Below are 26,627 nucleotides of genomic sequence, written 5' to 3' on the forward strand. Positions count from 1 at the left end.
TAATAAAAAAAAAATCGACCATTTTACCTGTCTATTTTTGTCTGTTTTTGTTGTTTTATCTGCTTGAAAAGGGTCGCAGTTTTATGAAAAGCGCTATATAAAACTGATGAATTATTATTATTAGTAGTAGTAGTGTTAACCATCCATCCATCCGTTTTGTCGCGGGTGTGCTGTGCTGTTACTGTTGAGAGGCTGAACTCAGAGGACCAACTCACCCCAGGTGGACGGTGCGGATGTGTCGCTGAATTCCTGAGGAAGTGCTGAGGACTTTTTCACAGTTCTTCCACAAGCACTTGAACATCACCTTCATGGAGTTCTGAAAGAGACACGCAAAGTCAGAACGCCACCTAAATGCAGCATGAAAACAGCACGGTTCCCTTTAACACTGTTCATTTACGTCATCAGCAATCTTTGCGTTGGCTCATTAGCAGGCCGCTGATGAGATTTCAATGAGAGGATATGATCCATGACGCTGCCAGATTCTCTAACTGGCAGCCTCAGCAGAAAGGACTTTGAAGCGTATTGAATGCTACCCTACGGGGGTCCGCCACTTAAGACTATTAGAACAGCCAGCTGCTGAAACAGACCTTTTAAATGAAAAGATCAGATAAATGCAGTCTGTTATCCTCTTTCATATCCTGAAAAATGAGAAGAATAAATTCACTTTGCTGACTATCCAATCTGTCTTTAAAAAAAAAAAAAAAAATTATAAAGTGCAGGTGCCGGTGTCCATTATATGGACAAATGCATTTGATTTATGCCAGCAGTTATTGAATATTTTTAGGATAGAGTAGGGCTGCACAATAATGGCCAAAATAATAATCACGATCATTTTGATCAATATTGTAATCACGATTATTCCTCAGGTTAGGGGGGGGGAAAAATTATTTTTATTACACTACTTCTTAAAAAAACTACGTTTTCAGTTCAAAATGAATCTTTAAATAAGAACAAATGATAGATAATAATTTTTTTTAAAAATCAACTTTAGCTAGGACTAACTGAATAAATATGCTATTACAAAGTGCAATCACGAATTGCAACTTAATGGAAGCAAATACAAGTTTATTCATAGAAGGCAATAACATTAGGCTGTAAGCACTCACTTTTCATTTGAAAATCCCCACTGTCAATATAGTAATTTGCCAAGGACAGTACGTCTCCATTGTTCTGCTTGACCGTTGGTCAGTCGTGCACGGTCACAAGCAGCAAAGAACTCGACAGTTGTGATTTCCCTCTCTATTTACTTCTGGCGTTTTTACATTGCAGTTGATAAGTTGAAGTCACGGCAGCCGCTACAACGATTGTTAACAGTGTCTTACCGCGCCATGCTACCTCGCCGCCAACGCGCTGAGAGGTCCAACTTAAAAATAAAAGCACAACGATATTTTGCTGAATCGCACATTAGCTTTGTTTATGTCCAACTGCCGTGATCACTTTCTTCTGAAAAGCAGCGGAGTAACTTGCCCTTGTCCTCGATAGAAATTTTTTAACTTGGGAGATATGCTGTGTGAAGCGGCCGTACAAGAAATAAATCAGCAATCTGGTTAATAGGCTAAACCCGATGCCGATCAATGGACACGGTAGCAACAGATATCAATATGGCGGCCCCCACGAAACCGTCATGATTCTCAGGTGACCAAATTTACTGTAATTAATATATATATATATATATATATATATATATATATATATATATGTGTGTGTGTGTATATATATATCCATTCATCCATTTTCTGAGCCGCTTCTCCTCACTAGGGACGCGGTCGTGCTGGAGCCTATCCCAGCTATCATCGGGCAGGATATATATATATATATATATATATATATATATAGATATATATATATATATATACATATATATATATACACATGGCACGGTGAACGACTGGTTAGCACATCTGTCTCACAGTTCTGACGAGGTTGATTGAAGACTCTAAATTACCGAATGTGAGGGCGAATGGTTGTTTGTTTATATGTCCCCTGCGATTGGCTGGCGACCAGTTCAGGGTGTACCCTGCCTCTCGCCCAAAGACAGCTGGGCACACCCGGTACCCTAGTGAGGATGAGCGGTACAGGAAATGGATGGATGGATATATATATATATATATATATATATATATATATATATATACACACACACACATGTGTAACATTAGACATTACATATCACATTGGAATGGAAGTCAAGCTTTTCCACAACCCCTAGGTACCAGTATATGTCTAAACAAATGTCCCTTTTCCTTATCCCTATGTGTTATCAACTTTTGAAGATGTTTTTTTTTCGGGGGGTTGGGGGTGCATATTAACACTCGAAATAACAGAAGCGCCATTTTGGACCTTGCTCTGTGCACTGTGACACTGGGAGTATATTGCAACCCCATATTGATTAACGCATTGAGTAAGAGGTGTGTCCCAATACTTATGTCCATAAGGTAGATAAGTTCCCATTTAGATAAAGGGCTCCATAAAACTCAGGGGCTAGTTGTGTGAACATGAGAAGAGGAGAACGTTTGGTTTTCTATTAATTTCCTCATTTGCGAGTGGGGGTCTTGGCAGCTGTCCCGTGAGCAGGCACAGACCTGCGCTGGCGCTAATGAAAGACGGTGGGTGTGTACTCTCGGTGCCTTTCAACAGCCCCTGGAGAAAGAGGTGTCCGCGATGAGAGGGTGAGGAGGGGGCGAGGCCAGTTTGTGTGTCAACAGTTAACTCCTACACTGCTCTAATCTGTTACTCACTGGTGCTCCAGTGTTTCCAATGGTGCGTTTAAAAGGTACTCATAAAAACGCGGCAGCAAGGCTCTTAAGTCCAATAAACACAAATCACCTAATTCCTAGAGGGTTTGTCTTGCATTAACATGGTTACGCTAAGGTCGGCCACAGCCACGTTTAACAAGCTCCTTAACTCTCTGCCAAGAAAGGAATCAAAGCAAGAGTTACACTTCCAGGGCTGACGTTGAAATACTTGTCATCACCTTTCTTTGTAACCTACATGCTTTGATAAAACATTTCCCGTGAAACATTTATTCAATAGTTTGTGCATCACAACACACTTTTACTGCTTCCCCGCTCCAATGAGGGTGAGTAGTTTACTCCCACAGATTGCGCAGCGTACTGTATATGCACACTCCTCCGACAATACGTCGCCAGAGGAAATATTGAGTTTCATTTTGCCACATGCTGTTACTTTGTGCTTCAACCCTTATACGCCTCGACATCCTGACAATCCTCATTTATATGCATCGCATAAACCTTCTGTAACGTCTGCTTGCACGCCACATCTGTCTTTTCTCTCGTTCACACTCAAGCACAGCAGCTCACTGCGAAAAGGACGGCTGTCAAAGTAAAGAATTAATTAATTATTCCACTTAAAAAGGTTAGAAAAGGAGAAGTGAAAGGGCAGAAGCCATCTCCCATATACAGCATGTTCCAAAACTACATGATGTTCACTTTTTTGAGGGGTTTATTTTTTTAAGCGGCACAATGTCCTCGTTACTCAATAATCTGGGTGGTCAGAATTCAAACAAAAGTTTTTACCAAAATTAGCAGGACATGAACGCCGCATACACAGTGCCCCACCTTTCGTTTCCGAGGTATGGGGTCCTCAAACATGAAATGCGTGCTCTCTGCGACGTCCTCGCTGACGTCGTCTCCCTGGGACGAGAGCAGGAAGTTCTTGTTGGCGTCGTTGGACAGAGGTGGGGATGGCGTGGAGGGCACCGATTGGTCACTGGCATCCCAGCTCCAGTTGCCGCTGGTGGAGCTGCTGTAGCTGGCTGACAACGCCTCCTTCCAAGCCCTAATTGCTGGCTCTGGAACTGCAGCTGACAGGATACACACTGGGTTGAGCTAACATTGCACATGCGCGGATTTAGCTGAAATGATCATTTCAGAGTAGTGATTCTCAACTGGTGGGTCGCGGACTTGTTATGGGCGGATTGCGGACGCGTTATTAGGAATATCTGTCATCAAATAACTCGGCAAAGTCGACTTCCAAAATAGGTTGAGGCAAAACAAACGCCCGGAACAATGCGCCGCCGGAACCCATGTTTCAGACGGACATTTATTGCAGACACACGCAGTGTTGGGCCAGTGTAAGTGATTTCTCAGACACTGTTAGATGTGTAGTGTACATGATCACGATTAAAATTCAATTAATTGCGCAGTCCTAACTCACAGGTATTCTACAAAGAACAACTAATATTATTGTGAGTTACTGAGGAGCTGAGACTGTCTTGATGTAAAGTATATATGTATGTCTGTATTATACTGGCGGCACGGTGGACGACTGGTTAGAGCGTCTGCCTCACAGTTCAGAGGACCGGGATTCAATCCCCAGCCCCGCCTGTGTGGAGTTTGCGTGTTCTCCCCGTGCCTGCGTGGGTTTTCTCCAGGTACTCCGGTTTCCTCCCACATCCCAAAAACATGCAAGCTAGGTTAATTGACAACTCTAAATTGCCGTAGGTGTGAATCTGAGTGCGAATGGTTGTTTGTTAGTATGTGCCCTGCGATTGGCTGGCAACCCCGCCTCTCGCCCGAAGACAGCTGGAATAGGCTCCAGCACGCCCGCGACCCTAGTGAGGATGAGCAGAATGGAGGAGGAATGAATGAATGGGGAGGCTGGTACAGATTCATGGCATTTCTATTCATTTCAATGGGGAAAGCTGATTTGCAATACAAGTCTTTTTAAGTATGTGCGGTAACGAAATAAATTAAACTCGTATCTCGAGGCACCACTGTGTTTCATGAACTATATTTGGAACAGTGTATATATACCCCAGTGTTGCATATTGTAATATGCCTCAGAACTACTAAAAGGATGAAATTAATGAGAACATTTCAATTATACTGGAACGCCATGCAAACTTCCACGCAGCGGTGAAACACTGCTGCGGTTTTGTGTGTCAAGCTAAGGGCCGTCCGTCCAAACCTAAAGCATACTCTGCCAACGGTGAATTGCAATTTCAAACACGACGTATTAAATAAAACGTCTTTGTCCCACTGGGTATCATCTCGTCAGTCGGGGTGCCACAGAGCATGTGTACGCCTCCATCTTGACTCATTGGGAGCAAAGAGCCTTGGTTAAGTTGAGCTCAAACGCATTAAAAAAAAGAGAGAGAAAAAAAGCGGCCAGGACTTTGACCGTCTGACAGGGTTGTCATGGCGATGGCAAGCGCAGCAAAAGAGAATTATGGTGATAAGGTCGCGACTGGACAGTTGGCATGGCGCGTGAGTCAGTATTCAGTATGATAGGAGATTTTCTTGCGGGTGCATGCAGTGTCACCAAAGCGGAGGAGGACGTGGCGTTACCTGTTGTCGTGGAGGACGGGCACAACACCAGCGGGGACGTGGACAGCGATGTCAGGACGGCAGCGGCCATCACCTCCTTATCAGCGTGACCTGAGGGCTTCCTGCGAAACACACACGGAGGCAAACCAGGTTTAGGTGTCGTTTTAAACTTTCTTGATATGGCTGTCTAATAGAGTAAGGAGGCTCCGAGACCAATACAGAGCTGGAAGCAAACAACAGGCCCAGAACAGACAAGAGATATGTAATTACAAGAGAAAGAGACGCTGGTCCCAAACAAACAGTCCCCCACCCACTCCTGTCTTCCAGCTCAGTTACATGCTGAACAGTCAACCCACGACTTAAACTGTATTTACCCTGTCCACTTGGACAAGCCCAACAATCTTGAAACTCAAACGCACTTTATGCATGCTCACAGTCCACCACTACAGAGCTTTGGTAGTCAAACACACACACACACACGGACACACAACCAGTTCTTTTTGCACTTTTCAACTCACTTCCTGTTGTCCTTGAAAGCAAAATATGGGGGAAGATAAATTTAAGGCTGAGCCTAGAATTCCTCTAAAAATGCACGCACGCGTGCACACACACAGACGCACGCTCACTCACGTACACACACAGGGATGTGTTTATTAGGTCAGTTGTAGAAACAGACTCTTAAAGGGCCATACAGTCACCATGTGGTTTACATACTACACTACATCTATGCATCTTAGAAATTTCACATTTGAACCTAAACGACCGCAACACAGAAGCACACCGACAAGCCAGAATCTCCATACGTTCTGCAGCTTTAAGAGATCCACATCCCGCCCCCGGACTTCTCTGCTCCACAACCAGAGTAAACTGGTTTGAGGCATTCTGTCAGCCAAGCCCTAAGCCCTGGCCCAGATTCACTACGAGTCTCTGTGCAAACATACAAAAACCTCACTATGGACTCCGCAAACACGAGCACAAGCACACAGGCTGTAAATCAAGCAAGCAAACGTGCACATGACCGAACACACGACGACCGGTGAGACTTGTCTGTGTCCTTTAAAGTTTCTGAAAGTTTTAAAAGTATCATGAGTCCCCCCGTAGATGAGAATGCGTTTCACAAGGGCCGAACGATCGTGTATGAACAAGGAGAGGAACTAATAATACCATAAGTGAATCCCAGGGGAGAGTAACGCACGTGCACACACATGTACACGTTCTCTCACTACAGAGGCAGAAATAACCCCGTCTGGACATGAGATAAAGAGATAACAAGATTAGTCGTGTCCTGTTTCAGTGGTTGGCCTTGTTCTCGGTACCAAATGGGGCGAAGCGAGGACAAGCTTTTTATACAGCCTGTTTTTTTGTTTTGTTTTTTAGAATTCTTGTTTACACCATGGAGAACATGTTGACATATTGACTCCGGAATGTATAACACACTGCACTTGCCATCCTTCAAAATGTATATCAAGGCCTTGTGCTGCTTCTCAAAGTCTCGTTTGAACTGCAGCTGGCGTGTAAAAGTTGTGTACCAATACTACTGACAGCCCTGCATGCTTTTGGCGTGCGTATTTCAGTGGACCAGAGTTGAGGAAAACACACAGACCTATTCAAGAATTCCAGGGCAAATCTGGTTGTATCTTATTATGAGAGGATGCAGAAGCTTTATTTTGCACCAGGGTATGTCCTTATTTAGCATCCGAAAAAGTTGCACTTTGTGTGCACTGGACGTCTGTCTGCGAGTATATTTAGAGCTAAGGGTGTTTATATAAGGAAGCAGCATTTATGCCAGGTATAACACATGATGACATGACAACATTAAATTCACTATACCACCCTACGTTTGCTGCAAATTAACCTGCCGTGCAGTTTACTGTGCTGTGGTGAAGAAGCTGGCAATTTTACAAGAACAGTTTTATGAGACAGGCCCCCCCCCCCTTAATATAATGCTACCTGTGTGTGTGTGTGTGTGTGTGTGTGTGTATGCAGTGTCGAAGATTGGCTGATAATTATGACTTTTCATATGTTTGTCATTTGGCCAATGTTATTTTGATGTTTAGTCTTTAAATTGATGCATGTTTGTACACTGTTTTACTCATTCACCTAAACTGTTCCATAGTATCACCCCACAGAGTGAAGTACAGATCTTTTTCTGTGTGTGAAAATTCAGTTAATTCTGAAGTTAAACGTTCCTCTTTTCCTCTATTTATTCCCCCCCAATCTCAAAACATTTTTTGTGATAACATACAGTATTGTTTTAACTTTGTAAATGATCTGTGCCATTTGGAACTTCACAATAACAAATTTGAATACTTTTGACTGCATGAAGAGTGAGTGAGTGTGATGCAGATGGCCAACTTTGTGGATTATCCTTGTTGCCCTTTTTTGTAGTGAACTGACTAAACATTTAAACTCTCCAGAAAAGAAAACATTGGTGTCATCTGCAAACACAAGCTTCATTACATCTAACACTTTACAAATGTCATTGATGTACAGTATAAATTGTTTAGGGCCCAACACTGACCCTTGATGAACATAACGAACAATATCCAAATAAGATGAAGAAACATCACCCAACTAAACAAACTGTGGTCTCTTTTGTAAAAACCTTTCAAACCAATCTAACACAATGCCTCTAATGCCATACATTTCCAATTGTTTTAATGAATACAGCAAAGGCTTTCTTAATAGTAATAAATACGGCATGCTTTCCCAGATCAGTAGTCTTTGTTATTTCTTCAATAGCTTCTGTTATTGCCAGTGATGTTGATCTGCCAGATCTGAAACCATATTTACAGTCGAAGAGTCATTTGTGCTTAGCTAAGAAAATATGTAGTCTATTATTGCATTTTCTTTGGCCATTCTCTATCTTTTACACTCTTTCATCCAAGCTCACCGCCATTGCGCCAGTGGTGCGTGGTTTATTGTAATCAAATTACTCGAGTTATTTGATGAATCATTTTAGTCCTACCTACATTTTGATAAGTCTCTGTGGCTCTGAGGCACTTGGCAGTGGACATGATGCACACACTAGATCTCCCCAGGGAGATACTATAAGTGGTGCTATGACTGTGTTGGTGTTCAGTAACCCCCCCCCCCCCACACACACACACACACCCATCACCTCCAGCCGTCTGGCAATCGTGAGGGCCTTTGCTGTTGTTAGAGAGAAGACCCTTTTGCCCTTTGCTCTATATTTAACACCACACCTCTGCTGCTCATGTTACCACCCTCGTCGAAATCCCTGGAATCTGCCGGATTTATGGCTCATTGTATTGGAGTTTAAGCCCACTTAAGTTTGAATTTAGGCCAAATGTGAAACACCGGCAAGCAGGTCTCATAATTATAACCTTCTTCATTAGGGATGCATGGCAAAAATACTTATCATCTGTGTTCAGGCTTATCAACTAATGTATCCTCCTTGTAGGCTTATTCCTTCCCAGGCTTTCCTCGCCTGAGCAGGGAAAAAAAGTTGATATTCACAGGTGTTTGATTACAATTACACTGCCAACTCTTGGTCTGGCATGCATATTACAGCTTATCCGTCACATTTCAAGGCCGTGTATACAGAGGGATCGTTTTCATGGTGCTGTACACAAACAAATATAACACACATCAGCACCTGTGATATGCACACCACAAATAGATCTTGGTGTTTCCAGTCATTAATGTTTCTCTTAATATTGTATGTATGTCATCAACACCATTCAAGCAGTGTGAGGGGTGGAACAAAGTAGAGTGTGAAGGAAGGCTGATGGAGACGTGAACTACAAAACCACAAGAGCCCTGTTTGCAAGTGTTGTTCTTTTCAATGATTTTCCTCTTTCCTCAGCCTTTTTTAAAGACTTTCAAAGGAGCTTGTTTGGCTGTTTGATTGTGTGCACTTTATATCAGAAAGGCAACATCTAAGGCAGTCTCACATAAGGATGTTTAAAAAACATGACTTTTTATCACTTAGGACAAATACAAACCACAGGCTGGTACCATAAAGTCCGGCGGGTATTATGAGGTAATGTAGTGACAACTGAAGCAGGGTGGTGTTGATGGCCGACAGCTGCCCTCCCCCCACCACTTACATACCCTCTATTAATAGCGCACGTCTCTCAGTTTGAATCTTACTGCTTCAGTGCATTACGTAATCTCCTGCGTCCTCTGTATGCCTCTCCCTTTCATGCTCTTTCAGTGGGCCCATGGTCATGACAGGCACTGAGGTAGACCACCTCTTCCCTCCATTCAGCCATCCGCACCACCCAGTTTATGACGGGTGCTCCGACCTATTCTTCTTTCTAATGATCCTGTTTTTATATTTTTTTTCTCGTATCGCCCTCGGTGAGCATCAGGTGGTATTGTCGAGGCGTATGAATGCCATTCGTGCATATTTATGAGTGCCTCATTGTTGTGCAGTCCACACACACGCGCACGCACACGCACACGCTGGCACTTATGTAAGTTCCAGGTCTGCAAGCCCCCTAGAGAGGGAGAAGCTGTTGGAGGCAGGACCTGTGTTTCTTTATTGAAGGCCGTCGAGTGTAATGACTATTCACTCCAAGGATGAAAAGCCCTCTCTTTCGCTCTCTCGCTCTTGATCCTTAAATGCAATCTGTGCCTTAAGGCAAAGCACAAACAACGAAGGGCTTTGCTGAAGCGCACTAACAGAAAATTGCTTGCGAGAAAGGCATGATTTCCTCTGTGGTGTGTCCCCATATCTGAATTTTCTGTGATGAACTACATGATTACACACCAAGTTGTCAGACATGCTCAGAATTTCTGTGAGAAGATGCTAACTCAGCTGGGGTTGCACTATGTACCGGTAATAATAAAGTACCGCGATACCTCGCCGTCAAAAATGATATGATACCACGTCTTTTCAGTACTGGCATTTTTAAGATTGGCTGAGTGCAGGGTAAGACAGATAACAAACAACTTTTCCAAATAAGAGGCAAAACGATCTTGGTTCAAGCTGTTTATTTGTCACTTCCAGTAAAAGTTTACTGTAAAAAGCACTGATGCACTTAAATGAAAATTCTTGGGCGAAACCGAAAACTGCGGAAGCCAAGGCCGAAAACTGAAAGTGCGAAAGGAAGTATCATGACAAATATTAGTAAAATTGCATATATGGATGTGTACTAACCTCACAATATTTTTTTCATATAAGTCAATACCGATATATATAACGATATAAAACAAATCAGTTTTTTTTGCTATCTTAAATATTGCCCATTACTCTTTTCTGACAAAAGCATGTATCACCCAGACCTAATTATGATACCGTATAGTTTGAGCGACCGTCGCAGCTACGAAACAGCGAGACCTCGTCAAAGGCGACCCTGTCGAGCTTCATTCAGAGAAGCGCGCCCTGGCCGCGGTTTTTGCTTGCATCATAACATCCAGTTTCAGCTGTTTTGTTTCAGCGACAAAGGTCTTCTGGCACAAAGCTGATAATGCACTATTTTTGGCCATAAATCTTTGATGACCAAATTCTCGGTGCATCCCTGGTAATTAAAAAAAAAAAAAAAAAAAAAAAGACATGTAAAACAAAGAATTAAACAATGGAAGTCGGCTAGCTTGTGGGGTGGGGTACCAAACTTAACGTGTTGCGTTAACTAATGCACTCTAATATCAAATATAGGAATACTAATGCATACAATTATATATATATATATATATATATATATATATATATATATATATATATATATATATATGATGAGAAATTGATCTAATTAAAAAAAAATGAATATTAGTAAAAACATGCTACTTCAATGTCTAAACAGCATACATAGGCTATATGTTCTACAGAATAACCAGGCCTAAAAATAATGATCATTAACCTGCTCACTACTCCAGTAAATTTCAACAGACTTGACAGAAATGACTTCTCAGCATATTTTTTTACTTTTCTATTGAGGCTATTATGAACTGTCCAAACAATAAGTCAGAGAGGAAAAAAGGGACATTTGAGCTGCTTTTCTCACAACTATGTGTTTAGACATAAATCTTTCTTCTGTGAGGCAATTTTTCTACAAATCTTCGCAGCGACAAGAATCATATTATTTTTGTATAATCGTTGAACAGCTGTGTCATTTTCTTTTTTTTTTAATCAAGAGGGAATAATAAATACAGTAGGCCATTTATGTAAAACTACATCATGCATGGTCATGCTGTACCCCTATCTCAAAAAAAGGGTGCAACCAACTGAAAAAGTTGATCGCACCAGTGCTACCAATGATGTGTAGAGCCTTGTGTTTGATTTTACATTTTAGATTAATTTATTTGTATTTATTTACTTAAGTAAGTAATTGTATTCGTTTATTGAAATGTTTTAATTTATTATAAGATACTCGATAAGGGTTTGTTTAAATTTAACAACACCACTGGATACCCACCATTGCAAATGGAAAGAAACACCACGTGTGTCTCCTAAATCATGGGCAAGTCATCTTTTGAGCCTGTTTATGGTATTTTTAGGGGTAAGCAGATAGAACTGAACCGGGAGATCGTGTCATCAAATCAGCCCTCTGAATAGATGCAAGCAGGGGAGGATATTTCACAATTTTGTTATTAATTTCACTCGCCAGAAGACACAGATAGGGACCAAAGCGAATCATAAAACAAACTCTCTGCCATTTTTTAAGAGCTAAAATGGCACACAGCCCCGAACAGAGTGGTTTATACTCTGCAGCACTCACGTTGCTCCTCATTCTTCCCACTCCCACTCTTGCCTGTACTTGAGATTTGCCCTTTTGCAATTCCAATTCAGAGCAGACCTTCCTTTCCTGTGTTTTGTGAACGCAAACTAGAGCTGCTCCAAAGCCGCTCCAAAGCCACTCAACTCTACTTACTCCTGTGCAGCCAAATCTGCAGAGCGCCAGCCAGACAGAGAAAGACTTAGGATCCTTTTTTTGTCAAGAGAATGTGAGTGAAGCTCAAACACAAAGGTCAGAAAAGGAAAAAGGGCAGACTTGTGCGTGACACAGTTTCTCACAGCACTAACAAGATGGAACCTTTGACCATCACTGGGTTTCTTCTTCTGACATAAAAACACAATCCCAAGTTCGAAGAAGATTAAAGGTTGAAGATGGTGAAGAAAAATCAATTTGTCTTTTGACAATAAACCTCGACTATCAGTCAATATATTGGAGGCGTCGGGCCAAAACCACCTGTCTAAATGAGTTTTTTCATATGTTTTTCACAGATCGATACTATTGGTCAGTCTCCACGTAGCTCTGTTATTTTTACACATTAATGACCAATATAAAGTGTTGAAAATGGCCTTTTCTCTTCAACGATCCAATGTTAATGGCTCAACAAACATCCCGTTTTTTTGGTTTCCTGTAAAGTGATGGTTTTGAGATGCGAGGTTTCCGCCTAACGCCAGCGATATACACTTTTAATTGATGACATTGTGAAGAGGCAGTAAATACGACGAGGAGACGAAAACCAGTCATGTCACTTTACTCTCCACATCCAGACTGGATGTTTTAACATCAAACAGCCAACCACACCCTTTAGAGCCAACAAGTCCCTTTGACCTCCTGCCCCACCCTTTAAGATACGTGTCCATGGTGAATGCCTCCCTCTTGTAGGTCACCACAGCATTAGCATTAACATGTTTTATGATGTCAGGGTGCAGAATGGTGACCTAGTAAAAGACCATTTCTTGGAGTTGAATTTGCCTCAATTTGTTATTTTAAAAAGAGTTTATTGTTTGTTATTTTATAAAGGCGTTGAATCTAGAATTTTCACGTTCATATTTTACTATTTTTTATTTTACTATTTATTATTTTTATTCCATTTGACGTTCATACTCTGATTTAAAAAATCTCGTCTAAAAAAAAAATAAACGCTACAAAACAGTTAGTACTTGAGTAGTTTTTTTTCACTGAGTACTTTCTTACTCAGGCAATTATTATTAATACTTTTTTTTAATACTTTTGACTTTTACTTGAGTACAATATTTGGCTACTCTACTCACCCATGCTCACAACCCGAACGAGGAAAAGCAGTATAGAGTATATAAAAATTATCAAATAATATTTTATAATAAAGAAATAAAATAATATTTTATAATAACACAATTGTTTTAAGTATCAGACATGGGAGTTAAAATCTCAACTCTCTGCCTAAGAAACATGACCACAGTTTAGGGAAGAAGAAAAAAAAAACAAGCAAGCACTGAGAAAAACATTATTTATGCTACAAAAAACTCAATTTGGGCACATAAATTAGTGTATTATGAGTTGGAGTGTAATAGCAAAGACATGCTGATAAATTGATTTATAATTCAGTAAAGCGCCACAACAAGCATGTTAATAGACCTTAAATCTACTATGTTAAAATGTGTTACATTTTATGTAATAAACAGCTGCATATTGTTCCAACCCAAAAACTCATCTCTTCTGACTTTGCGATTCATGCGTAAGGACATACTGTAAAAAGGACTGCCTGACTGGGGTAAATGCGATCAGAACAAGTGGAAGCGTAATGTTGTCAAGGGAGGATATGGTTAGGTTCAGAAACCTAAAAAAAAAAAAAAAAAGACCCCACCATAAATATTAGAAGATTGTAACTGATTGACTAAGCCAAGCATGTGACATAGTCAAAGTCCATGGCACCGCGGGTCCAAGTGCAGGTGCAGCCACATTCGCCATGTAGCCTTAAAGTGAAATCCGAGTCAGAAACAGCTGCTGTCTGCTCATAATCAAATGCACAACAAATAGCTCCTTGCCCACTGAAATAGGATATGCAAGGGGACAAGTGAAATTCTCATTTCACAACGTACATATTCATTTTGACAGCTGAATTCCCAATACATGAGGTGTAATGTTATGACTTAGTTGTTATTTATATCATATTGGGACTGTTATGGAAATGCAGAATGGCAGAAAATGAATTTTAACATCATCAACACCTTTTAAAGATACACTCGTCATTATGATTGGGGATTACTGTCACTGATTTTATCTTTATTGCTTTTGTATTGGTACACTCAGAGGATGATCGCAAAATGGAGAAAAACATTTGTGGACTCTGATTGTGCAGAACAAGATATGGGAAGGTCAGATTAATTTTCCAGACAATACTCAAGTGTGCAGATTATTGAATTGTAATGTACAATATGTATGCATGTATATACAACGTATTAGTAGTACTAGTAGTAGTAGAAGTCAGTATTGTACCTGAACGAGTTCAATTAACAAAAGTTCATGAACTAGTTAATATTTTGGGCGAACATTAATTGAATTTAGTTCATTTCTGCCCAATTGAACATGATTGAGAAGGCACTGATTCTGGCATCAAGGAACGGTTTTTGAACGATACTTTATTTTCAATCAAGAGTGCAAGGTTTTGTGAGTTACTTCCAGGACAAAATCCGTCTGGACACACTATATACGCGAGCCTTCATATGTCAGGGATGAACACTCTATTTGGCAACTGCCCTTTTCATGTCGACATTCGGCAGGCACGTGCAGCAGCCTGTGTGCGCGAGGTGCGTTCAGGGACACTGCGTAAAAACAAATGTGTTCTTTGGTTGTTTTGAAATGCAGTACATCATGAAAAATTCATTACTAGATAAATTGTTGTTTGTGCGATCATACTGTCATAATATGGAATTTATTTTGTTTTGTAATATAAGAATATATTACAATATTTTGACAATATAGATAGCCAGAGCTGCAAAGAATGGAAAGTTGACAATGTCCTTTCACCATCGTTCCTGTCATACTGTGTTGCATGTTTTAGTTTGTACATTCATGACAAAAGTCCTGTTTTTATTTTAATTCCTAATTTTAAAAAATAAATTGTTTTTTAAATTGTAGGGTGGAAGCTGTAGCCGACTACTAGTGTGGACTGAATGGGTGGCGTCAATGAGGAAACGAAATGCCAGTATTGTAAGGGTAATAGCCTGTCAGCAACATATTGAAGAAGAAGAAAAAAAGAACTACATACTGTACTAGTTAATTTTTGGAACGGTGAACTTAGTTCTAAATTTTTGAATTATGATCTATCAAGTGAAAATTTTTTGAAAGGTGAACTCAACTTTTAACTAGTTGGCGAAGAAAATTAACTTTCCCAACACTGGTAGTCGTCATTTACCTTTGGGAGCCATAAATGATTGGAACATTTCTATCACAATTATTAAAAATGTAAAAAGAAAAACGGATCTTAGCAATTCATCCCATTTTAATGAGCACAGTTGTCTTATGAAGGGATTTCTAGAAGGTCACTCTTGCATCAGACAAAGCTGATGAATTATAGTGGGCTTCAATGGCGCCTGTTTCCACTGTACACAAACAAAAACAATAAAAATGAGAATATTTGCATTTCTGGATTAAAACCAAGAGTGGGTGGAAGTGGCTAGAATAGAGGGACAATTACCACATTGTGAAAAGTCCTTGGAAGAGCGACAAGTGGCGTTGGGGTTATTTGGACAGTAAGCAGCACTCGGTCTAGCACACTCGTTGCTTTGTGCTGCGGCATTGTGCTTTTTACTTGTCTCCTGGGCTGCCTGGAATCTTGAGTTTAGGACTCTAATAATTGGCTTGATTTTGAATTTAGTAGATATTCAACAGATGCTCAATACTACGAACACAATTTTGCATGACTGTGCCTTCTGTGTGGGGTGTCTTTACAAATGCCTTCAAATGGTTCATGGCTTGTCATCATCTTTTTCCTGAGGTGTTTAGTAGTCATTAGTCTTTGGGATGTGTAGTGTGAAGTGTGCTTATTTTAACAAGTGCAGGTAGTGTGTAACGCGTTCTAGAGTAAATCTGCTGTGTTTATCAGTAGAATAGATGGTGTTTATGAGCATGGATGATGAAGGTATGTGAAGATCTAAACATCACTATGCAGTGAAAGGGAGGGAGCCCACGCTAATGGCTTCAAACAAAACACGGTGAATGTAAAGCTAGAAACAAACACCGCCCCTAAAATGTCTTGTCATTCCAGAGAGATGAGTCATATACCACAAATGTAGCACACATATCACAGTCAATACTGCGTATCGCATCCACATGTGCAAAGTCGTGCTCCTGTGTGGGTTATGACAGTGTTGTAAATAGAGTACAATCTGAGTCAGTATTACGTAGCAAATTCTCTGATGGAATGGCAGATAGGATGAGGTGAGGCATGCTCTTAGCAAGCCGCTGCTGAATGATGACTCGCTCACAGAATGACAGATTGATTGTGTGAAAAAGACAAATGTGAAGTTAGAAAGTGAAAACGACCTGTAGAGCTGCTGACTGATTATCTCCTTCTGTCCTCTTGCAACCCACTCATTATGCAAGACCTCTTACCCACTCTGTTGTTAAAAATCATTGTAAAGAAATACAGTGGTACAAGTGACCCAACTTGAGAGTTTTTCAAGATACGAGCCGAGACTCGGCCAATATTTTGTCTTGAGTTGCAAGCATAAATTTGAGTTCGAAGTGCCAAATGTGTGAACAATTCTTCTTTTTCTTCCAAAAAAAAAGAGGCTATACGCTTGCTTCAAGCGCTTTATTTCCATTCCCAGTTTTTTTAATACACATAAAACAAAGAGAATTACATATTGTGTATTTATTTAATATTAAAATGTGTAATTTTTTAATTCATTAATTAATGTATTTATTTATATAACTTACAAACGTCCGCTAGCTAAATGCCAGCACATGGTGAAAATATCTAGTCAGGCAAACGAAACCAGCCTCTATGTTGCGATAGTTATAACCTTTTAAGCAATGGATATTTGACACAAACTATGCAGCAGCACATCTAGAAAGACAATACAACAATATGCACAGGCATATATTAGTTATCTTCTGCAAAACACAATATTAACTGCATCTTACTTAGTTGTGAAACTCTTCTTCGTGTATGATGTATGTCTGTATTATATAGCCCACTTGTGTGGGCACACCAGAAGGAGCGCAATGTCAATGTGCATTGAAGCATGAAATCATGATGCACAGGCCGTTTAAATATTTACATTCTATTTAATTGTGTTATTACTGTATGTTTTCTATAAAGTACAATACAGTACTGTTTTTTGCGATTAAAAATGTGTAACAAAAAATTGTGGGGCTGCAACAGATAAATGGCATTTCTATTCGTTTCACTGGGCAAAGAATGAATTAAACACATACGTAAGTCCCGCACTGCTGTGATGTGTTTTCTACCAACGGGCTCCCCCTGCAGCATTTGTTGACAAAAGAGCCAAGTTTAAAAAAAATAAAAAAAATAGATCTGCATATGCGTAACAACTTAATGTTTCATTTAGCTTTGTTGGATTAATAGGTTTCACCCCATTGCAACAAAAGACAGCGTGAAACAATTACCACAAACTTTAAAAGTCTTTTTTTTTTGTCTTTGTCTTGATGTTTAATTCTTAAGACGATGGCGGAAATATATTGTTCCTTTTTAATTTTCGTTTTTCGGAATGAGACTCGTATTGTTGAGGGAGCTTCATCTCTGGATTTGAGTAGGATTTTAACCAGCTGGACACTCAAACAAAGAAGTAGAACGCTGAAGGCCAAGAGAAATGGAGTAAAGCATAAAGGGAACAGACAATCGGCACCTGGAAGGGGAGGAAAGCGCATTTCACAAAGCATAAAAGCTTTCAAAACCATGACCAAGAAAGAAATTAGAAGTTAGAACATAATCCTTGATGTTGCCATCTTTGCAATGGAAATGTCTTTTTAGAATAATTTTACCTGTTTCCTTTCGAACATGCAACTTTAATTCAAAAGAGGAAAAGCGGGAGAGGGACACCATTCGTGTGTGATGTGATAAAGTATGAAAAATGTCAGTGGTATGTATGGTTGGTATGTCGACTGACGCCGCCGAGGCAAAAGAGGCCTTACATGAGTGTGCATGAGCGTGTTTCCTTCCCTGTCCCACAGGCCCATAAACAGCAACACACTCTGTGAAGACATATAGCGTGATGTGTAATCGATGCATATTTTGTTAGAATTCTGCCTGTGCAGCACACTGTTTGTAGAAAACATTCCTCCTCACCTCCTACTCTTCTCCTCACGTATCAAATTGATTTCTCCTCCACACAGCATAGTGGCAGATGATAAACGCCACACTACACTAGCGCGTTGCCCATTAGCGGGAGGCCCTCATTACAATAACGAATGGCTACGAAACAGCGAATCCCGACCAGGGTACCGTGGCACCCCAGTGTGCCGTGAGAACTCATCAGTGGTGCCGTGGTGAATTATCCAATTTGACATAATTTGTTAAAAATGTTTGATCATCTATTTTTGCTGGAGACATAGCGGAATCAGAGCACTTAAATGCTTTTCGATTAGATGGCAGAAAGTACAATAATCCTGTGTATCCACCTGTTGCCATTCATACAACAGAAAAAGTCATAGCTTCCTGAGAGTATATCAGCTTTGTGTTCAAATCTGCATGGGCTGCTATCAGATTCTGAAGGTATGACAACCCTGAGCAAAAATGTTGCGGTTTCTAGTAGCACATATTAAAATTACAGCTCTAACCAGAATTATTTTGAAATGTTTGAGTAAATAACTTTTTTTCCACAGGCTCTGTAGATATATTAGTAAATGTAAAAAGGAAAAAGTAGTAGGACAACAGTAAACGTCCATATTTCTCAGAAAATGAGTGGCTACTCCTCTGCTCGTCTCGGCTTTGTAAAGTAAAGAGCGCAAACAAACTGATGCTAGCAATGCTACTTAGCTAGTTATCTGCCTTTGTAGCAAGTCTACTGTATTTCTTTCACCAATTGGAGACACGCTATCTCTTGGAGCTGGTTACAAACGTTCATTTGAAGACAGCGTTAAAGTAGTAGTACAACAGCAAACGTACTTACTATTTCTCAGAAAATGAATGGCCACTCCTCTGTGCGTCTGACCTTTTTGAAGTAAGAGCACAAACAAACTGATATTACCCATGCTACTTAGCTAATTATCTGCCTTTGTAGCAAATCTATACTATTTCTTTCACCAATTGGAGACTCCCTAAAGGCTTCTTCATACACACGCGGGCGGCAACCGCGCTGACGTCACTGCGGTTATCCCGCGTGCAGTTTGCCTTTATACTCAAGCGCAATGCACACGCGCAGTTTTTAAAATGTACTGTAGTACAAGCCGGGGGTGTCGCTGCGGCTGGTATAGGCTAGGACACTACGGGGTGGAATTTCCTCTGCATTTTTTTGGCCATTTCTGGTAGCCGTTTTTACTTTCGTTTGCGTAACAAGGAAGAAAGCAACAACAATGGCAACCGTGGAACAGTGTCTGCTCGAACAAATGGACCTAGATGACCAGATGATACGTTTAATTATGCTGCAAAATTGATCAAGAAGGTGGCGGCGGCGGTGGTATGTGAAACCAAGGGGAAGGCTGAGTACGTCATCACAGCATGGGACTAAAACGGACCAATCACGAGAGATGATCTCCGCAGCATTCTACGTGCAGGAACAATTTTTGCCGTGTGCGCGTCAAGTGACGCAGAGGGGCTGCGCGGGCCAATGCGTCGGTCACGTGATGCAATGCGGGCATTGTCAGCCGCGCAACCGTGGGAGTATAAAGAGGCCTTAACTCTTTTAACTGGTTACAAACGTTCATTTGAAGACAGCATTAAAGTAGTAGTACAACAGTAAACGTACTTATTTCTCAGAAAATGAATGGCTACTCCTCTGCTCGTCTCGGTTTTGTGAAGAGCGCAAACGAACTCATATTAGCCATGCTACTTAGCTAATTATCTGCCTTTGTAGCAAGTCTATAGTGTTTCTTTAACCAATTGGAGACATACTAACTCTTGTAGCTGGGAACAAGCGTTCCTTTGAAGACAGCGTAAAAGTAATTCATTCACGTTACCTTGAATTTGTTGAAGCGTGAGGGGTGGTGCTCCCGTGAACTTGATTTCATTTTCGAAGTATCGGCTCCTCTAGCAGCCCCTCTTCTTACTCTTCTACCAAGCCACGGTACCCGAAAAAAACTTTGTTTTAGCGGTTTTGAGACCGTGACTTTTTAGAACGGCTGTACATCTTGCAACCGGTAACTGGCACAGACCCATGTTCAATTAAACAGGCGCACATTTCACACTGAGTAAGTCAATTTGTGAGTAAATTGAGATGCCATCTTCATTATTTCAGGATTCATACTTTTTGTGACATTTTTGTTTGGTGGTGTGCCTTTGCTCAGTAAAGGTTGGGAATCACTGCTGTAAAAAAAAAAAAAAAAAAAAAAAAAAAAACATACATACATGCAAAGATAAGATACACCTTCTTGCTGTCGGTGGAGTGCCAGTCATTATTTATGCATCTGCTACCATCTTCAGCAATTATGGTTTGTCGATGCAGCACATAACACTAATTCTGAAGCTGAACAGCCGGACAAGCCAGATATCTGCTGGCGTCCCCCTTCGCCCCTCCCCTCTCACATGACTCCCCTCATTAAAAATGACCTTTCACCCCTCCCTGTGTCATTGCGAGCATTAACCTCTTGCAGTCTGAACAGGAGACAGAAAGGCTGGATGAAAATACGAATTCGTATTTACAGATACAATGTGTGACTAATTATAAAGAGAGAATATATGACATTAACATCTGAATACTAAATGGAAGAAACTACTATATGTGTGAGAGGCTGCTTTGCTTAGATGCCTGTCGCTGGATGTGGGTTAGACATCCCAGACAAGTGTGGGGGCAGGTAGCTGTTCCTCTGACTCTGACCTTAAGCAACAGGCTGTAATATCTCCTTTGGGAGAAGAGTGGCGGCAGTGCGGTGGTCAAAAGAGGAGGAAGGGGGTTGAGGCCTGTCAAGCTCCAGCCTGCCAGCCGGGCTCAAAACCCCTCATGCTGATTCTTGCTGACCTGAGTCAAAGCCTTGGACTGTAATTACAGTATGTCCAAGCCAAAGATGCCTATTTCACTCTAACCCCCACTCCTCACTGCAGTTGCTTGCGCTGTAGTCATGTTTATGCCAAGTCAGCGCTTTCTATTCACGACACTGTGGTGACAATGTACCTGGGCAAAGACAGATAAGACAGAAAAGCCTTGAAATTCCAAACAAACTGTCTGCACCCTACTCCATTTTGCCACGGCCCGTTTTTGTTCACAGAAAACTGCGCTTTGTTCCTTTATGCGCTTTGTGCTGGATCCCACACTGATGAGTATTGACAGGTATAACAAGCTGTGCATTATGTGAGTGACAGAAAGGCTAATCAGTGACAGAATGGGGGAAGATTCATGCAGGACAAGACAGGTGGGAGTGAAACAGTCGACTCTCATGTAGCTGCACTTGTGTTCAAATTCAATGCAAAGTTTCAGAGAATTGGACAATATGCAAATTGTGTGCGTTTTCCCCTTTCACTGTTATGCGAATACTAGGAGTTGGCTAAGCAAGATCAACCAGAAAAACTGTTTTGTTACCACATTCATTCATCCACTTCTTTCACTTCAATACACATCCGTAATGAGTGGAGGTTTTGTGGTAGTTTTTTTTGTTTTTTTCCCTATCCATTTTCATCAGCTTTGACAATCAGGGTGCTGGTTGTTAGGGATATCAGGCATAATTTGGAATACACAAATGGATAAATAGGTGATATATATGCCTTAAATTAAAAATATAAGAATGCAGGCAAACACAGAGAGCATTAAGGAAGAGAATTATTACTATTACCAAACTTGCCTGGGGGAGCAGCCTATGAAAACAAGGCCTCGACACTCAGGTTATAAAATAGAACCGCAGTACAGTTTCTATTTTTTGTTTTTTCTGATGGCCATTGGATACCAAAAGTTGTATATGTAGGTGTGCAATGCCAGATCAAAACAAGCTACAGCAGGAATGATAATGCTGGTACTGAGTTGTGTTATACAATCATACAGAAAATCAATATTGTAAATACAGTAGATCATTATTTTTACCATTGTGATGAAAAGGGCCTGACATCTGACTCAGACACTTTAAAAAGGTACAAAGGAACTTCATATTCAACACGACACTCAAGAAATGTACATGCATTAAGACTTATTTCTTTAATCTGTAGCAACTCGCCACAGCTTAAGACAGTATAAAACACCAGATTTGCCACAGAAAAATATGTCTTTATATGTATCGTAGGTACCAATAATAGATTCTATTGTGGAAGTACTAAGTATGACTGATGATTGATGAATGACAACACTATATTGGTTCCTCCTCCTCTTTGCAGCAGGATCTCTGCCTTGGCATGTCTGAGGAACAGTGACCTACTTTGCAGTGTTTGCAAACTGACGAGATAAGGTGCGAACTTTGCAAAGACACAAAACTGTAACGCCAGTTGAGCAGAAATAAGAGTGGCAAAAGACTCTAAAAGACTCCGAGGTGAGCCACAGTTTTTACGCTTAAGTGTCTTTAAACAACTTTAATCCTGGAACACAATGGCTGAATTATTGGCTAACAAAAATAAATAAAGGTTTTGTTGACATGACCCAAACAGAAAATGTGGAATAAGTCGCACCCATGCATACACACACAAACACACACCAACACAAAACCTTGCCACAGTGATCAGAAAACAATATTAGCGCTGCATCAAGTGATTATTTTAATAATCGATTAATATCTAGATTCTTTTTTTCACTTCATCAATGAATCGGATAAAAAAAAATGTGTTGACTTCTATCCCTTTATTCAAAAACAGGACATTATTTCAAATTGACAGTGCAGAAAAGGCACAAACATAAATTGATTATGATTCCGTTACTGGTTTGGTTCGTTTTCCAAAGAAAAAGCAGATGTTTGCAAATGTCTTATTTTGGTTAAACACAGAGATAATCAGCCTGCTTTCATGGAGGACAACAGAAATCCAAAGAAGATTTACTGTTTAGAGGCTGAAATTAAAATAATTTGGACAAATTTAAGTTAAACGATGTCTCTAAACGATTAATCATCTATCTTACTAATCGTCGATTAAATTGATAATCGATTATTTGTTTCACCTCTAAACAATACACAGTGGTTCCTTGAGATACGAGCTTCATTCGTTCTGTGACCACAATCATATCTCAAATCATCTTTCCCCAGTGAACCGAATGGAAATCCCATTTATCTTTTCCAACCTCACCCAAAACCCAACAAAAATGTTTGCAATATATTTTTTATGAGGAAAATAGCACTCTATAATATTTACTTTATAAGACATATAGTAATAAAATAATTAAATAGATTCATAGATTAATACATTGCGACTTCTGGTGTGCATGGCTAGGTCACCAAGGGGAAGTATAATACAGTCATGAAGATATCAAAGAAAACTTTTACAACTCCTGTAAGTAAACTGCAGTCATATTAGTCATCTACGTGTGTTGATGCACCGTTTGTGTTCAAATATCCGCTGATGAACTATCAATGCTATTCGTTAGCTCGTGTGCGGCATTTTACATTGTGAGTTAGCATTAAGCTCGTGGAAGGCAAAGTTGTGCGGTTGTTTTAAATACACAACGTGTATTTCTTTTTGTTTTATGTTTCATTTGACAGTAAACTTCAACTGGGAGCGCATTAAACAGGTTGAAAACTTTTTGAGAAGACTAGTTCACTAACTGCCAAACTGCTGCTTGTGAATTAAGTTGAGTTCACTGCCCATACAGCACTTTTATCACAAGTTTTTACTTGCAAAGTAACAAAAACATCAGCCGGGTCACTCATAATTCAATGCTCAATGGAAAATATAATGACTTAATTATTTCTTGTGGTTGAGTCAAATTCAATGGAAAATCATTTTGACACCAAATTGTAACTATTACAATAAAGCACAGATTTGCAAAACGTATTCTGTGGTGACAGCTAGGAAAACCTCTCGCCGCCAATACAAAAAGACAAAGTGTGCACGGTAGGGTTCATCCCTCAGGTCAATGGAGCGACAAAAGCGGCATCGCTATTATGACCACACCGTTATCTCGTGTTATGTAACCACATTTAGCAGCTGTGTAGTGCTTGTTTACCCACTACTGCGGGACAAGTACGACTCTCACAAAGTGCTTTGAGGCCGATGAAGATCAGAATGGAGGTGCGAGAATCGACATATTAGCGCACAAACAAGCGGGCTCAAAAAAACATGTTGAGGCTTGCCAAGCGCCCCAGATATGTGCATCATACGAGAGAAGAGGCACATGACGTTCTTGGGATGGAGGGGGAAGGACACACCGCGTACGCCACACCCACTGTCAAAAGTTGGCAGTTTCTTTTCTCCTTTGACGACAGCCGCTACATTTTACAATCGTGTATAAAACCATTTAACCTTTTTATTAAAGGCCTTGCCATCAGCCGACACAGTTCCTCCTCTATTTGTAGATGGCCACAGGTTTTTCTGTTAATGTGTACGGACAGTTTTAAAGACAGAAACAGCCAGTAACTAGTTGTAGTGCAAAAGGAAGGAGTGCTTAGGCCCAGCCTGCAGCCTCTCCCAGTCCTCTTCACTGTTACATAATCACTTATCAGCGCACACGGCGTGTCCCTGAGGGCGCTTACTGCTTGTTTTGTGCAAAACTGTGAGAGCATGGAAGCTTCGCCAGGGGTACATTAAAGAAATGTTCCGTGCGCAAATGCATGTGCCAGAAAAACAAAAACAATGAGATACAACAGCCACAAGAAGTCAGGCCATGTGAAACCGAAAACAGAACGCAGCTCCATACGACGAGGCTCATTTTGCTGCCTGACAAACAGAGTGAGCATGTGTTGTCAATGGAGGGTCAACAGGGAGGGGTTGGCCCAGGGCTTTGAAAAGAGTTCTGCATGGGCGAGAGAGATCCAATCAATAAACGTTCCAAAATAGGTCACTAATTCACCGTTTTGTCAACATCTTACTCAATAGTTTTCTCAAGCATTGGCTCACTCCATGCATATTTTAAAACAATGCCATTTTGAACCGCAAACATGGTCAGTTGACCAACCCGCCCCGCCATTCATGGAAAAACCACTGTAATGGTGGCTGTAGCTGGAGGCCAACGAATCACAAACCAGTCACTGATTGTTTGGTTTGTCACACAGCTAGATTAGCGAGTCTAAACTTTCTTAATCTCACAAATCCATTTTTCATATCTTCTGATATTATTGTGAACAGGCAGAAATGAGCAGCTCAATCAGCATCCTTTGAGGAGTGAGCGGCCGTAAGTGGGCTTAGACGTTAGTGTAGGGAAACACTAGTTTTATAAAGAAATGCAACATCAGCAGTTTTACCAAAACAGGACAACAGGCATTTTCGCTCTTGCCCTGACGTCAGTAAGAAACAACTGACCGCTCGTCGAGCTAGCACCATTCCGCTTTTCCGCTATACAGTACCAGTTCAGCTCTTACCAGGCTCAAAACTATATAAAAAAGTACACCCCTGAACACATCTGTTTGGATGAGACAACAACAACAAAAATGGTTTAAAATCTCAAAACTCAAATTAAAACTTAGCACTCCATGATACAAAAAAATTATTATGTACATTAACTAGTAAATTATGCTCTCACATAATTGTAACACATTTTAAAAGCGGGACAAAGTGGCTTAAATTACATACTGTACTCACCCTTTGTGAAAATTAGGGCTGTCACTATTGAATCTTTTTAGAATTGATTCTCCTATTGATTATTGATCAAATAATAGAATAATAAATCAGCCCCCACTATTGCAGTTTTTTTAAATTACTAACATGCATTTATCCTCATTAATAAGCGATGGACTTCAATCCTTAAACTGCACGTTACTACTGAGTGTATGATATACACTTGGTGTACAACATTTGAGACTGCAAAATGCCAAATGCGAAACAGTTAGCAATCGCAATTAGCTTTACTGTGCTAGTGATTGCCATTTTAGGTCAAAAAATCGATAACCACCAGTCAGCTCACTCAAACTTATCTTGCTATATGTACATTACTTATCTAACAGACAGTCCTTTGTTGTTTTTAGCTAAGTTCATCATTGGCCCAACACTGCGTCCATCTGCAAGAAATTTCCATGTGAAACATGAGTTCAGGTGGTGCAAACATAGTTCCGGAAGGAACTTTTGTTTTTTTGGGTCCCGGCAGAGTTTCAAGTCAGAAATTTTGTGTCGACCTACTTTTGAAGTTGACTCAGCAGAGTTATTCGATTATTTTTTTCCCAGCCGTAGTCAAAATTGAAAAAAAGTACAATACTTGAGTTAATGTGCAATGTGGAGGGCCCTATGGCAGGTTTGGCCTTGGGCCTCCAAATGACTAGTTTACAACACTGTGCCCAGCCAGCGACGGCCAGCCCACATAACCAAACTGTGACCGCATTGCGGTGGATAACTCGGCTTGTGCGTTGCAAGCTAGCATCAGGATGAATGCAGGACGATCACTGACACTTCAAACAGACCTCGCAGTTATATGCGTCAATTCGG

General features: G+C 40.5%; 1 protein-coding gene across 1 annotated transcript in view; it reads right to left on the reverse strand.

Moving 5' to 3' along the window:
* slc2a4rg (SLC2A4 regulator) overlaps positions 1 to 26,627 on the reverse strand; it is a 41,191-nt gene that overhangs the window by 11,341 nt on the left and 3,223 nt on the right. Inside the window, exons 3-5 of the mRNA XM_061698171.1 lie at positions 5,310 to 5,410; positions 3,579 to 3,823; positions 216 to 316 (exon numbers count right to left, since the gene is read on the reverse strand). Coding sequence (XP_061554155.1) covers positions 216 to 316; positions 3,579 to 3,823; positions 5,310 to 5,410 — 447 coding nt within the window. The remainder of the gene's footprint in view (positions 1 to 215; positions 317 to 3,578; positions 3,824 to 5,309; positions 5,411 to 26,627) is intronic.

The sequence above is a fragment of the Phycodurus eques genome, chromosome 1 (genome assembly GCF_024500275.1).
Source record: "Phycodurus eques isolate BA_2022a chromosome 1, UOR_Pequ_1.1, whole genome shotgun sequence".
In the NCBI taxonomy this organism is placed as follows: domain Eukaryota; kingdom Metazoa; phylum Chordata; class Actinopteri; order Syngnathiformes; family Syngnathidae; genus Phycodurus; species Phycodurus eques.